General features: G+C 31.0%; 1 protein-coding gene across 1 annotated transcript; it reads left to right on the top strand.

Moving 5' to 3' along the window:
- Positions 1-11,247: 11,247 nt before the first annotated feature.
- LOC107852168 (ethylene-responsive transcription factor ERF062) lies at positions 11,248-13,913 on the top strand. The gene is made up of 2 exons (XM_016697222.2): positions 11,248-11,778; positions 12,899-13,913. Exons 1-2 carry the CDS (start codon positions 11,402-11,404, stop codon positions 13,680-13,682), a joined length of 1,161 nt encoding a protein of 386 aa, XP_016552708.1. The 5' UTR covers positions 11,248-11,401; the 3' UTR covers positions 13,683-13,913.
- Positions 13,914-16,515: the final 2,602 nt, after the last annotated feature.

The raw sequence follows: 16,515 nt of genomic DNA, 5'->3' as shown, positions 1-16,515 counted from the left end.
TTTTGTCATCTTAAACATATTTAAATCATCTTTCGAAGAAACAATAAATAAATTATTTCGTACCTATATATGTGTACTGACCTCATATGAAAAGAATGCTTTTTCTAATAAAATAATATTAGTATAAACTATATATATAAACAAGAATAAGTAGGTGCAAATTTCAGTACAGATTGTGGTGGAGCGGTAAGTACTTTTTGTCCTTAATTAAAGGTTTCAGGGTCGAGACGTTTTACTCCGCACATGATATATTTTAACACAAATTAAAATTAGTCGAGCTTCAAAACGGGGATCGAATACGACGAAAACAAAAAAAAAAAAAAAAAAAAGTAGGTGCAAGTGTGGTCCTAATTTTGGGTTTATGCTTTTCCTAATAACGTGCAATCGACACCACTTATCATACATAGGCTATATGTTAAAAGTTCAATTAATCTAATTTATGTTTTTAATCAATATTATCATCTCTAATACTCCTATTAATTATGAAATTATGAAATAATTAATTATACATTGATTTAATTTTTTGATTTGAATTTAAATCCGAACAAGATGGAATACCAACCTTTCAACATGTTGTATTGTTTATTTTCAATTACTATATCCCAATATTTAATTTCGAATCAAGCCTAGTCCCCCTTATTTTGTCCATCGCAGAGGCTACTCTTATCTTGCTACGGGACGACTTTATTTCCGGTCCTATCTCTAATATACCTACAAATCGATTTTAGTGTCCTTATTTCGGTTACGCTTATCTTTTAAACGTATAAGTTTTTGATCGATCAAAACTCCGTTCTATATAGTATATAACGTTGGAATATTCGCTTACTATAAATTCCTAAAATGCTTTTTTTCTTTTTCATCAAGGAATAAGTTGAATAGAACAATTTAAGTAATTGTTTCTTAATTTAATTTGTGGTTCTTACTTACTCACTTCCTTTTTTTTTTAATTCATTTTCATTATTACTTTTGGGTGCACTTTTTCTAATTAAATATTCTAATTTTCTACCCCCTTCGTCTCTCATAATTGAGCATGCGTGACAAAAAAAAAAAAAACTGCAAAAAGGTTCATTATTCAAGTCACAATAAACGATAATTTGGTGTACTAAAATTTTTATTATGTGCGCAATTTGGAGAAGGATCGGACTATAAGGTTATAGACTTATAGTATGCAATTTTATCTTGTATTTCTGTTAGTGGTTGTTTTCACAACTTAAACTTGTGGCCTCCCGATCATATGACAATAACTTTACCTGTTACTCCACGGCTCCCTCTCAATCATTCAAGTTAAAAAAAAAAAAGACTGCAAAAATTTTCATTATTCAAATCGAAACAAAGGATAATTCAGTGCACTAAAGTTCTCATGCGGGGTTCGGAGATGAACTGGACCACAATGGTCTATTATTCGCAACCTTACAATGGCGGATCTAAGATTTAGAAGTTGTGGGTGCACAGAAGGTTCGAACACACATACTGACATCCAAAGCTCTAAGATTTTGCCTCGAAATTAAAGCACCCACCTCTCTTCTTGTCTTATCCGGTGCTTTTCTAAGTAGCTTTTTGACCATGAAAACTTTTTATTTTTTTCCTGAAAATTATTTCACTTTAGTAAAAAAGTTAGTGAAAACAGTATGTGTTTGGCAATAAGAATTCCAAATACAATTCTAAATTGCATTTGAAAATGGGAAAAAAAGAAAAACCTGTTTTCACTTTTTTACTTTTACTTCTCTCACAAAATTTCAAAAACAACTCCAATTTATATTCATGGTCAAACACAACTCCAACTCCAACTTTAACTTCAACTTCGAAAAATTATAATTTTCATGATCAAACGGGGTATAAATATTATACCAGATTTTATACCTTTTTTTAATATAATTATACTTAGTCTGCGTCGATTTTTAATGGATACCGGAGCATAAAAAATTTGGCTATAGGTTCACCCAGCAATCTTCTCTTGCATTTTCTGTTACAGCCACGACTTGAAACTGTAATCTCCCAATTATACGACAATAATTTTGACAGTTACTTCAGAGACTCCCCTTCCATTATTCAAGTAAAAGAAATGTGCTTAAACCTTCAATCACAATGGAGTAGTTACATTAATTAGTAGTATTAATATTTTATTCTAATTCTTAACATAATGTAATAAACAACCCCGTTTTTGTCCTTTAGTACCCAACTAAACAAACTTATCCTAAGATTATGAAAATGTCAAATGGTGGAATGAATATGACATCTTAATTAAATTAATTAAAGCTAAACTGCCAAATTAATCCATTTTTACATTTGTGGTCCAAATTTAAATCCATCATTAGTTAAGTCTTAAAAGGGAAAATACTATGAGTCGCTAACGTCGCGACACACGTCGCGGTCCCATTTGTCAATTGATTACTTTGTCATAATTTCAGCTTATCTGCCAGCTAATGGTTGGTCCATATTATTTTTTTAATTTATCTTTTCCAAATTATATTAGGTTTTACTTAATTAATTATGGTCATACTAAGAAGAGCGATCCGATGTACTAAAACTCTCGCTATGCACATGGTCCAGAGCAGTGGCAGACCTAAAATTCAAGGGTTATGGGCGCTTGAGAGGTTCGAACACACATATTGATTTTCAAACAGAGGCGGAGCTAGCCTCCTTTCCGAACCCCCTTCGACGGAAAAATATACTATTTATATATGATTAAATTATTTTTTATGTGGTTATAGTAGGTGTTGAACTCCCTTCGACTAAGTTTTCTTTGAATATTGAACCCCCTCAGTTGAAATCCTGGCTCTGCCTCTGCGTTCAAAGCTTTAAGGTTCCGTCGAGAAACCAAAACACCTAGCTATCTTCTTGCTTTTAAGAATGATTTTTTCATCCTATATCAATTTTTATATATTTCTTATATAATTATGAATCTGTGTCGAATTTAATAGGCGTCGGAGCACCACAAATTCCACTTAGGCTGCCCGCCCCTGATCAAGAGAAGGGTCCGACCACAAGGGTCTATTATACGTAATCTTACCTTACATTTCTAAGGCTCGAATACATGTATGACCTTCTAATCACACGACAACTACTTTACCAGTTACTCCGATACTTCCATTCTAAATTAATTAAGATTAATTAAGTTGTGTAATTGTTAAAATAACCAAAAAAGTGTGGTAGGGTAGATCTTGGTAATAAAATAAATCGCCATATTGGTGGAAGTCATGATGGTTTGTTTGTTCATACTTCATAAGTAACTACATAATTATTATTTTTTTAAATTAATCTTTTTTAAAAAACATTGCTGTATCTCAACGTATATTGCCATGTATTTGTACATACATACATATATACTTTACCAAGTTAATTATATAGTGAGCTAGCTTCAAATATTGGAAAAAATATATCTACACAATCAGGTTACTTACTCGCAATGTTCACGTATTTATAGATAAATCTTTATGGCAAATGTTGATTAGAAACTCGATAAAACTAAGAATAACTTGTTATAAACTAAATTTATAAATTACATTGATGGTATATAAAAGATAGTCGTATACTAAAATCGCTATCCGAAAAAGGGACAACCAATGGGAAATTTCCACTCCATTCGCACGCACGACTCAAAACCAAAATCTAAGGCGAAGAAATTTTATTCATCCCATGCCCTTATGACAATCGATATATATTACTTAAATCCTACTAAATTAGACTTAATTATTTAATAAAAATAAAATTACCATATGATATGCATGTTTATCATGACCATAAGAAATTGTTCATTTCTATCAAAGTTCAATGTATTATTCTTACCTTTACATATTATGTGGTTGTATTTACAAATCCACAATACTACAAATTCATTGAATTTAATTTTGTTCCCATATTATATTGCCTTTTTAAACTTATGATTATCATCAAATCAACAATGAAGTAACATATTAAATCCTCTTGAACCAAAAGTAACAAAATACAAAGACAAATTCTCTTCTATAATATGCTCATTTGTGAAAAAATATATAGTTATATTCGAATTGAGAGTTCATATTCTTGTATCATTTTTTTTGACCGTTAAAGCTCTGAAACGTCAATATGTGTTCGAACCTCCCCAAAGCCCCCACGAACCCTAAATTCTGAATCCGCTACTGTACTTCCTCAAAGCTCAACGTTTTTGACATTTGTTTCCACAACATTGGGGTCGTTTGGTAGCAGAGATAAGAATAACTAATCCCAGAATTAATTTAGAAGAGAAACTTATCCCATGTTTGATTGAGACAAGATACTTGAGATAACTCATTTCGAAATTAGTTATCTCGGGATTATAGTATTTTTCTTATCCCTGCTTGAGGATGAGATAACTAATTCTGGAATTAATAATCTCGCAATAACTTGTTTTTCAACCAAACAATCCCTATATGAATATCTTGGGACAATCAGTAGCGTAGTCAGAAATTTTGTTAAAAAATTTCCTTTTTCTCCAAATGCTTAATGTGTGAAAATATAACATAAGGTGGAAAATGGAAAGAGGGAAATGGTGGTAAAGGAAAAGTAAGAATCATTCTATTTTCTATTTGTATGCATTGAGTTTTTCACTTTTTTGCACAAACTTCTTCACTTTTTATGAGGTGGGTCATGTGGAATAATATTATGAATCCATGGGCATACAAATTGGGGTTTGTCTTGTAAGAACTAACTTTCCAAAAATAATACTTTCTTTCGTTTCAATTTAACCTACTTTTCTTTCGGGTTCGTATAAAAAAATGACTTTTTTATTTTTTTTTAACTCTTTAATCTCAACTTTCTACATAACATGTTTTAAGATCACAAGATTAAACAAAAAAAATTTTGTTGACGACAAAATTTAAAAGTCTTTTTACTTTGTTAAACTTCGTGTCAAGTCAAAACGAATGAAGTAAGAATAATTATGTGTGACCAAACCTAGAAAAGGATGTTAATTAATTAAAGAGAAATGAAAAAAAAGCACTATTTAGTAGATGATCCATGTCGATATACTGATAATTAAAAGAATTTTTTCATTATATCTGATAATCTAAATGATTTTTGTTGATTTCTCACCTGGTGTTCTTGGGTATCCTAATTAGGGTTCGATTCATACTGAAAAGTTCAACATAGAGAAAACACTCTTTAATAAAGACGATTTTATATCCAAAAACGTTTAAATTCAAGACCTTTTGAAAAATATAAAGAACTATTTTTCGCTCCATTACAATCTTTATTTGTGACAATTACAAGTTTCTTGCTAGCTACAATATATAAAATTTTATTGATAATGTAAAAAAATCAAAAAGTAATAGAATAAGCTAATTATTTATTTTTTTACTTAGAAGTTGACAAGTAGTCGCACCAGACAATGTTAACTGTTTGTTTCTTTGTAATTCTTTTTTTGGAACCACAGGAAAACCGCAGCCGCTATCAATGGTGCGCACTGGGTAAACCCCTCACTGTGCAATAGCCTGTAAACCACACAAGAGATGTAAACCGCACTAGATAAACCCCGTGCGACAGACTCATGGCTCAAAGGCATTGAGGGGGGAATCGATCCCAAGTAGCTGTGGTGGGATACCACCCTCCAAACCAGTGAGCCAGTCCCGAAGGACTTCTTTGTAATTTTTATAGTCATAATTAATTTTAAAAAATATTAAAAAGGAACTCATAATTAATTAAGTTTTTAACTAAAAGAGGAATTGTTAATGTAGTAATGATAATATTTTTTATTTTTTTTTTCCAAATTGGGTTCTTGTCTTAGGGGTAAAGGCTATATGTGGAGTTCTATTAGAAGCCAATTTCTCAAGAAGCTACTAACATTTTGACACCTAAAAAGTGCAAAGCATGAATACTATTATTTGCCGAAAATGACAATAATTAATAACAAAAATAGTTGCAATCATTTGCCTAAATAACTTTCATTTGTTAAAAAAAGAAAAGTTAAATCTTAAGTTCTAAGTGTAAATTAACAATAGGTGGCTGTTGTGAGTTTCAACTCGTGCAGTATTGTAGCTATTACGTAAACCATCTTATTTGCGGCATATGTCCCAAGAATAAAACTCAAATAAATTGATGAAAACTTCGATCGTCGGCCCGCTGTAATGAAATCACCAACTTCGTTGACCTTCTGGAATTGGACAGGTGTTAGCCCCGATACATGGTCAAATCTTCAGTTCTAAACATAAACGATAGGTGGGTGTTATGCATATCAACTCGTGCAGTATTGTAGCTATCACGTAAAATGTCTCATTTATGAAATATGTCCCAAGAACGAAACTCAAAGAAATTGACGAGGGTTTCGATCGTTAGCCCCGCTGTAATTAGGTCACCAGCTTCTTTGACCTTCTAACACTGGACAGGCGTCAGACCCAATGCATGATCACATCTCGGTGAAGCATGTAATTTAATTAAATGCAAAGCAGAAAATAAACCTTATCAAAAGCTTAACATACTGTGAATCCTCTAGTAAAATGGAACTAATTTTGGTATATATCACTCTCATCAATTAACAACCAAACATTATACAAATAAAATTATTCAGAAAAAAATGCTAGTACTCCTATTATCGATTTTTTATTTTATTAAAGCTTTCATTTTCCAATTATATAATATGCAACAATGGGTTTTTAGTTGTTTACCCTTTAAAGACAAGTGTAGTAAAGTTAGATGTTAATTGAAAAAATTAATTTTTAAAAACTGCCCTTCAAAACATTGACATGTGTGATAAAGATTAAAGCTTAGTCAGTTAATTAATTAATTAATTAACTATGGAGTATATGTTATTGGTGGAAGCAGTGTCTAATATTATACCTAAGATAAGATTAAAGATAGGTAAAATTAAATAAAGCTGTCCAACCAAGCAAAATCCTTATCTTCACACTAGAGAAATTGAAAAAAAAAAGATAATGGTAACATAGATGGCTATATAATAAAAATTTTCTTCATTAATGTCTTACTTTCTTGCATTTAGCGGGAGATTTGGTGTAACGATTAAAATTCTCATCATATAATTAGAAATTTATGTATCGATTGATACTATTGGAAATTATTAACTGCCTGTTGGAGTCCCACATCGGTGGGTTAAAAGGGTCTTGGATAATCCTCCCTCATGAGCTAGCTTTTGAGATTGAGTTAAGTCAAGTTTTCATTCTTTACACTGCCTCCATCGCTTTGTGTTTTCGATAATTATTTTTTTGACAAATCACTTTTTACCTGTGTCTAGTTGAAATATACTATTGACGACAGACTACATTTGGTATCTATCATCGGAAAAATGTGTATAAAAAATTCAATATGATTCAATTCTTCTCTGAATCTTGTGTGGAGCGAGAATTTAGTACATCGAACTGATTTTTTTAATTATAATTATTATATTAATTTTCTTTTCTGAAAAGTACTATTATCATCATTTGATGAAGGAAATCAAGGTTTATTAAATGATTGTGTCTTTCTTTGTTTGTCTAAATTTGTCTGATGTGCACATGATGATTTGTCATTTTACTGCTTAGTCAAGCTAAGCTTTTTCCACTACGCCACATGTCTAACCCTTTAATTAATTCTTTTATATTAATCCAAAAGCAGTGGTTACTTATGTGTTACAAGGATGTTAATTTATTCTATTCTGCCTTTTTGTCCGTTGAAAGGGAGTTTTGAAGTAATTGATAAAGTTATTGAATATGTTTATGAGATTATATAATTCATTTGACGGTTCGTTTCATGGATGTCATAAGCCCATTGGCATAGGCTTGAGCCTGTTTTGTAAGTAGGTAGTCTTTGACAGATCCGGAAATTCAATAAGGAAAAGCAACCTTTTTTAATTATTTTTTTGGTTTTTCATTAATGTCTGATACTCGCATTGAAGTCCCGACTAATTCAAATCGCGCCTTACAGGACCCATTATGAGGGTAGCGCTCCCAACAAAATTTTCTCCATCTCCAGAGCTCGAACTTGAGACCTCTGTAAGGATGGAGCAGTCCCACCACTGCACCACACCATGTTGGTAATAAGGAAAAGCAGTCTAATAAATCGATTGTTGATAGCACGAGCATGAAAGTGATGAAAAAAAAAAACGTATACAGTTGGATCATCTGTTCTATTTGTTCGAGTCTTGCTTCTTTAGAGGAGATGAGAGGATTTTTGAGTAGTGGTAAACAACCTAGCTCTTATAAATATACAAAATAAGAGCGTTTACAATAGAACCTAATTATATTGTTTGACAGCCTCTTGAACCCTATACATTACGAAAGCTTAATACCCTGAATTGTTTTTTGTTGAAAGCTGAGAAAGGAATAAGGAAAAGTAAATAAATAACGCAGTATTTGATAATAATATTAATAAAAGTTAAATGAAAAAACTAAGAAAGGGAAAAACAACTTAAAAGAAAGCATGGTTTCTTGTCTACTGCTCATTGTTCATGAATTATATATTAATTAATCTCATTCTTCCTAATCCCAAGCATAAACCTCTAAAATCGGACAATACCATGTTCTCTTTCGATCCTTTAAAATAATATTTCTTTTTTTTCACCCAATATTCGATAATCATATTAAATAGAAAAATTACAGTATATATATATTAACAATATTCCATTCAGTTTGCTTTCAAAAAACTTGCTGGTTGTGGATTAGTTTTTCGTTCTGCGCTCAGCAGCCTCAACTCAAAGGTGCAAGTTGATCTCTGGCTGCATTCATTTATTCATATTCAATTTGACACGTGGGAAGGGCTTACTCTACTAGTAGCTCGTCTTGGTCTGGCTCCCTTCCCGCACGATTCCTCCCCACTAAAAAGAGTGATTGAGAATCTCGAGAATCTTATATATATATATATATATATATATCACTAGAATCTGGAATAATTCGAATTCACATCATGTAAAATTTATTTAAATAAAAAATCTCTTGACTAAGATTTTTTTTTTTCTTTTTTAAATATTGGAACAAAGGAGTACGTTAGGGGGGAGGTTTTTTGCCTTTTTTTTTTTTTTTCCAATTGTAAATGATAATTGATGTGCAATTAGGGAGGTAGGTTATAAATGAAATAATTTTTTTTCTTTTTTTCATTGGATATTTGACACTCCATTGAAGTTTAAGTAAATTTGTATTTGCATATTACGGGCCCATTTATTTAAATAATTATATAAAATTAATTAACATGCACTACCAATCCATATTATTAGTCATTACTAATCATTTGGATCTATAATATTAATATTTATAATTCTTTTTTTTCCCTAATTTGGACTGAAATTTGACGAGCAAGGTATAAGTGTCTCAATGTTATTCTCAAAAGACACAAAGAGAAATGTCTTAATTTGAAAGCTATATAATTAATTAATATTAAATCTCTAATGACAGCCATGATTTCCTCCTACTAATTATGGAAAAAATAATTAATTAAACCTCATTATCTCTTTTGTTAAAAATACTTTTTTGGACCATTATTACAATGATCATGATAATATTAATTAACCGTTAATATAGTTTAACATGAAGTTTTACTGGAAAAGTGCCTATATAAATTAAATTTGGAGATGATGATTAGGCCACCTAATTAATCTTTAATTTCTATTAATGGACATAACATTGTATGAGTCAAATAACAATTATATTATAAAAAGGTGAGCTCAGCGCACAAAACATTCCCGTTCACGTAGGGTATGGGAAAGTGTCGCACTACCGTGGCCGGAGGGGTATGATGTAGACGTATAACTTAATTACCTTACTATAAGCATTAGTGAGACCCTGACTTATAGGTCACACAAAGACGATTTTACCATTACTTCAACCTGTCTCTGCTTTAGTCAAATAACAATTATAAAAAGGACAATTCAGTGCATAAAGCATCCCGTTCATGTAGGGTACGGCAAAGTGCCGCACTATCCCCACTGGGGGATGATGTAGACGTACAAATTACCTTACTATAACCATTAGTGAAATCCCTGACCTATATGTCACACAAAAACGATTTTACCATTGCTTCAACCTGGCTCCACTTTAGTCAAATAACAATTATAACTAGAGGATTATATATATCATATGGCTAATCTTTGTTAGTTAGTTACTAATTATAACTTACTATAAGCTAAACTAATACTTGTTAAAAAGAGAAAGTATAGATGCCATTTTCATACTCAAAAAAGAAAAGTGAAAAAGAGAAATTGGTCATGTGCTAGTTAATGAAAATCACATGATCATTTGCTAATAAAACCAAGAAATGAATGGCAAAACAATAAAGTAAATTAAAGCAAAGTTTTTTTGAGGTTATTTTTTTTTTTTGCAATCACTATCATGGAAGAATATGCATCCCCTCATGTTAAACCTTAAAAGACAGGTAACAATACACTACATGAGTTGTCAAATTTGGATTGGTTTATCAAAAAGAATATTATGTGAAAATGGGATGCACGAATTTATGTTTCTAAAACTTCTATCAAAGATCTAGATTTTGAAAAAAAAATAAAAATTATGAAATTAAAAATAGAAGAGGAAAGATGGTCCTAATTAATGCTTTAAATTTATTTGGGCATGTATTTAAAATTTATTGGTTTGACTGATTAAAATTTGCACCGCTTAGGAACGTCTGTCAAAATCGATTGATCTGACTGAGTTGAATATGCGGTGTTTATGGACTAATAGAGAAAAAGCGCTTGCTAATACATGTTTTTTCAATTTTCAGAACCTGAAGGTCACTGATCTGATTAATCTGAATTAATATTGCTTAAGATATCTGTCAGAATCTATCGATCTGACTAATTAATTATAATATGCATGCCCAATAAAGAAGAAGCACTTCCTATAAGGAGTTTCTCCATTTTCAGGGTTCAAAACCCATTAATTCGCCAAATCTCAGTTCGATTTGTTTAGATTATAGTGAAGCATCTGGTACCTCCTGAACTATGACCAAATTTTCTACGACACACTTCACTTTTACAGGGGGCCTATTAGCTCCTGAACTCACTTTTAGCATATTTTTGTCACCCTTTTATGCTGACGTGACACCTTTTGTGAACCTTTTTAGCTGACGTGACTGCTTTGACGTGTGCCCCATTTTATGTAATAAAGGTGCCACGTCAGCATAAAAAGGGTGTAAAAAATGTGCTAAAATTAAGTTCAGGAGTAATAGGACCTCTGTGAAGTTAGAGTGTGTCGTAGCAACTTTGGTCATTGTTCGAGGAGGTACTGAATGCTTATCTCTTTAGGTTATTTATAGACAGAGGATCTCAACCATCTAATGACACCCTAATAGATGGTCCTAATTTTCTATTGACCCTTTATTAAAGTGCCTCTTTAGTACTAACATATAATATACAATCTTGCTTGAGACTTAATATATATTCCACAATTTTCTATTCCTCATCATCTCTTCTTTATTTTCCCAACACCAATCTAGCTTAGCTACCCACACACCTTTAATTGGATTTCTCATGGAGAATCAATCTCTCAAATCAAAATCCTTCGTGCAAAAAGAATTGCCTACTTGTTATAAACAAGTAGCCATAGAATCATTATCAAGATTTTTGGGAGATTTAAATCATGATGAGATTTCTATAAATTCTTCAACAAATTTCCATCAAAATGGATCATTATCATTATCATCACCATCAACAACAACTTGTTGTACTCAACATCATCAAGGGAATAACAACAATATTATTCCTTTAAATAATTTTCTTGAATCTTTTCATAATAATCAAACATGTTCTTCTTCATCACCAACTTTAGGGTTGTTTTTACCAGAGCCTTCTATATTAGAGATTTCAAAAAAGGCAGCTAAATCTCTAAGCAACAAGAGCCACCACAAGTATGTTACTAATTCTTCTCTTTTGTTTATTTGTCATCTTAATTCTTCACTAATTTCTCTTTATATTGAAGTATATAATATATAGTATCAAGTTGAGTTTATTTGTACATATTTAGACTCTCTAGATCAGTCGCGGAATCAGTAATTCTTGCAACAATATTATATAATATATATAGTATGAAGTTGAGTTTAGTTGTACATATTTAGAATCTCTGAATCAGTCGCGGAAAAAGTAATTCTTGCAACAACATTATATAATATATATGGTATGAAGTTGAGTTTAATTGTACATACAGACTCTCGGGGATCAGTCATGGAATCAATAATTCTTGCAACAACATTATATAGTATGAAGTTGAGTTTAGTTGTACATATTTAGACTCTATGAATCAGTCGCGGAATCATTAATTCTTGCAACAACATCATATAATACATATGGTATGAAGTTGATTTTAGTTGTACATATTTAGACACTCTAGAATCAGTCGCGGAATCAGTAATTCTTGCAACAACATTATATAATATATATAGTATGAAGCTGAGTTTAGTTGTACATATTTAGACTCTTTGAATCAGTCGCGGAATCAGTAATTCTTGCAACAACATTATATAATATACTTCCTTCGTCTCAAATTACCCGTCCCAAATTGAGACGGCACAACAATGATTGGTAATGTAACTTTGCCATTTTGCCCCTATTAATTGTGTCTTGTTGTTAGTTCCAATATTGATGGAGCTATTATATGGATGATACCAAAACACTTTTTGCATGGATAGTTAGGATTACCAAAGTCTTTGCAACATTTTTCAAGATTTGATAATTCAATGCTAGTAACAAGGAGTAGTCGATTACTAAGGGTATAATGGGGACAAAATTTTGTCTTGTCTTGATTAATGAAAAAAGACAAGTGAAGTGAGAAATCAAATTAGAAAATTTCGGACAGATAAATTGAGATGGAGGAAGTATATGGTATGAAGTTGAGTTTAGTTATACATATTTAGAATCTTTGAGATCAGTCACGGAATCAGTAATTCTTGCAACAACATTTCAAACATGTTAGAATGCAACATTTTCCACTTGTCTATAGGATTTAATTTTATTTTTTTCATGTTTTGACAGGTCATCGCCCGAGATGCTATTCCCTATGTCTTCATCACTAGGTCATGAGGGACAAATTCATTATCAAGAGGCTCCAACTCCAAATTCAACAACAAGTTGGCTGAAAATGAATCAAACTTTAACGAATTGTACTAGCACAAAAGGTTTTAGTGACTATTGGCTTAGTACTACGAAAACTCAACCAATGAAATTCACAGGATCGTCAAGAAAATCGTCATATATTCAAAAGTCTTCTTCGTCTTCTTCTGTGAGCGCTTCCCAAGGGAAGCTTTTTCGAGGAGTAAGACAAAGGCATTGGGGAAAATGGGTGGCAGAAATAAGGCTGCCAAGAAATAGAACAAGGGTTTGGTTAGGTACATTCGATACTGCTGAAGAAGCTGCTTTTGCTTATGACACCGCGGCTTATTTACTAAGAGGTGATTATGCACACTTGAATTTCCCACATATGAAGAATCAATTAAAGGCTAATTCCATCAATGGGAGCACAGCATCACTCCTGGAGGCGAAAATTCGCGCAATTTCAGCACAATCAAAGAAGACAGATAATAATAATATTATTGATCGCGATGACATTATTATATCTCCAAAAGGTCTATCGAATGAAAATTCAACTATCAAGAGCGCGATAACTCAAAATCAAGAAAGTGAGAAATCAATGGAGATTAATAATAAGGTAGTGAAGAATATTAATCAAGAAAATATTGATGGTGTTCAATTAAGTAGAATGCCATCTTTGGATATGGACATGATTTGGGATGCACTTCTTATTTCTGATTCATCATGATTTTTTTCTTTTAATTTTTTTTTTTTGACCAACATTATTTCAAGATCAAAAGCATAATACATGTTACATGCATATAGTTTTTTTTGTTTTTTTTTTTTTTCCCTTTTTGAAAGATCATGTAGTGACATTGGCTGGAGTTATATTCTATATAAATTTGTTGTTTAAGTGGCTGTTTATTATTTTTATTAATCATGTAATTGTTTTTATTTTAATTGCCATGAGTTTGTTTTGTGTGTGATTTATTAGTTTGGTGCTTTTGGTAGTTATTGTTGGTTGTAAAAGAAATATAATTCAAGTTTATGAGGAAAGTTGGAGGCTTTATTTAAAAATCATTAGGTAATTTTGATGTTCTTGATGGAATTAATATATTTTAATTTAAAATTAGTATTACATCGGAGGAAAGGGAAAAAGGGGAATCTTGAAGTAAGATAATAGCCTTCGAACGATCTATAAAAATAAATTTGAGTAGTAGAATTATTAATTAATGCTTACACGAGGATAAGTTACATATATTACATTCCTCATGATGTGGTATTTCCTCGAATCAAACACGTTGAATCAACATTGGTTCTTACGTGAGGATAAGTTGCCTACATTGCATTTTGTTGGGGTGCAGCCCTTTCTCAAATCGAACACGATTCTGGCTTTACTAAAATCTAACACATCTTTTAAATATATTTATTTACGATATTGTAATGTATCCCTTTCAAATTTTAAATTTGCTATCACCCAAAAAAAAAGATGCATACGCATTACATATCGATTCAATCCATCTTCCCTAACCTCAGCACATTCTTAATATAAAAGAAACCTCTCGTATATATTTGTGCACTTAAGATAAAAACAAAGCTATAATTAGTGAAGAACCACCATTTGAGTATATATTTAATATATATATATATATATATATATCAAATATTATTTTTTATACAAATATTTTTTTCATTTCGAATATTCCTAGCAAAATTTTTGATCTCACCACAACACTTATCGTTGACTTTGCTAAAACTCTTTTTTATTTTTTATTTTGTTCATTTCTCTATTTTGATTCAAGACAAAAGGCAATAAAATGTTCTCCAATAGGATTGTGATGAATCGTGATGTTCCAACTTATTATGACTTGTTCATCATTATCACATTGTGCTAGATTGGTTGACTTTAGGACTTTTACTTATTTAAATAATAATAAAAATATAAAATATCAAAATCAAATACTACTTCTTTTTTTGTCAACCCATCTCAAGGGGTTGACATTTTTTACTTTTTTTTTTTTTTTTTGCATTAGTCCCATGCTTCTTTGTTTGTTCATATCATATTGAGTAACTTAATGAAAACAATTCTTTAACAAATAATGTCTCTTCTTATCTTTTCTTGATTATAGAATCACATAAAAACTTATAAGGCCAAATCATAATTTCAAATTAAATATATTATTTGAGGAATGGCTCTTAGAGTACTATAATATAAGTTAGTTTTCCTTCATTTGAGTGTAGGAAGGAAGAAAATGAAACAATTCCATAAGTTAAATTTGAATAAGTCTCATGACACGATAGTAGGAAATTAAGTCCTTTTAAGCAAGCACTAGAGAGGAGATAGAAACTCGAACCTATTATACCAATAATATCGTCGATTAATTTTACGACTTGAATTTGTGATCTATAGGTTAAACCATGATGACAACTTTAAGAAAGCTATTTAATTTTTCAAATAAAATAGTTGATATTGAGATAAAACTTTAAGAAAGGAACTTTAATTAATTGTCAAAAATCACATCAACATCAATAGTTACAAAAGACTAAATAGGATTAGTTGGTCGGTGGTTTTTTAACATTAAAAATTACAAAAACTTTTTCATTACGATGATATCACAGTGAAAAAAAACCATTTTGAAAAAGAACATATAAATTTTGTTAAAGGTGACATTTGTATAATATAGAATGTATAAATTTAGTTAAAGGTGTCATTTCTATAAATAATAAATATAGTATGTATAAATTTAATTAAAGATGACATTTTTATAATATAGAATGTATAAATTTAGTTAAAGGTGTCATTTCCATAAATAATAAATATAGTATGTATAAATTTAATTAAAGGTGACATTTGTATAATATATATTTTTGTAATCCTTGCTTTGCTTACCAAGAGTTAGTTTGATAACGATTAGATCATTGTTAAATGAAATGAGAAATTGTCTATTTATTAAAACTACACAAAATTTGTCACAGAAGTCTCAACTTTGAGCCTTAAAAATAAATAACTTTCAAATATAGCGCTTTATCGACCCTTAATAGATCTATTTGTGCAAATTCAAATGCATTACCTTTCAAAGATAGCGCGCATTACCCTCCCCCTTAGTAGACTTTATGCGCAAATTCAAATAAAATGCATAACCTTTCAAATATAGCGCGCATTTCCCTCCCCCTTAGTAGGCCTTATGCGCAAATTCAAATTAATCAGCTCTATGACTGGATCAACATCCAAGAAGAAATTGATGTTCATAGTTAACCACGTCTCAGTTCTATGTTGCTCGTACTCTCCAAAGTGTCATGATGAATGACTTCGTGCCGACCTGTTGCCAATCCACTTTCCAGCCTCATATGAGAATGAAAAGCTGGAGCATTTTATCCATCGGTGGGTGAAGAATCGCAAACATAATAATTTCTGGTTGACCATGTTCCAAAAAAAAGATATATACTTTCGAGAAAGTACGAGCATGACTGAAGTGGCTATACATACATATCTATTTACGAATCTATACATGTCAAACTTTCCAAGAATACAATACTTTTAGAGGAACTAACACACACGTAACAACATTTCTAAAGAATCC

Source organism: Capsicum annuum, chromosome 3 (assembly GCF_002878395.1).
Source record: "Capsicum annuum cultivar UCD-10X-F1 chromosome 3, UCD10Xv1.1, whole genome shotgun sequence".
Lineage (NCBI taxonomy): Eukaryota > Viridiplantae > Streptophyta > Magnoliopsida > Solanales > Solanaceae > Capsicum > Capsicum annuum.
Note: the sequence above shows the minus strand (reverse complement) of the source record. Positions and strands in the feature narration are given on the sequence as shown.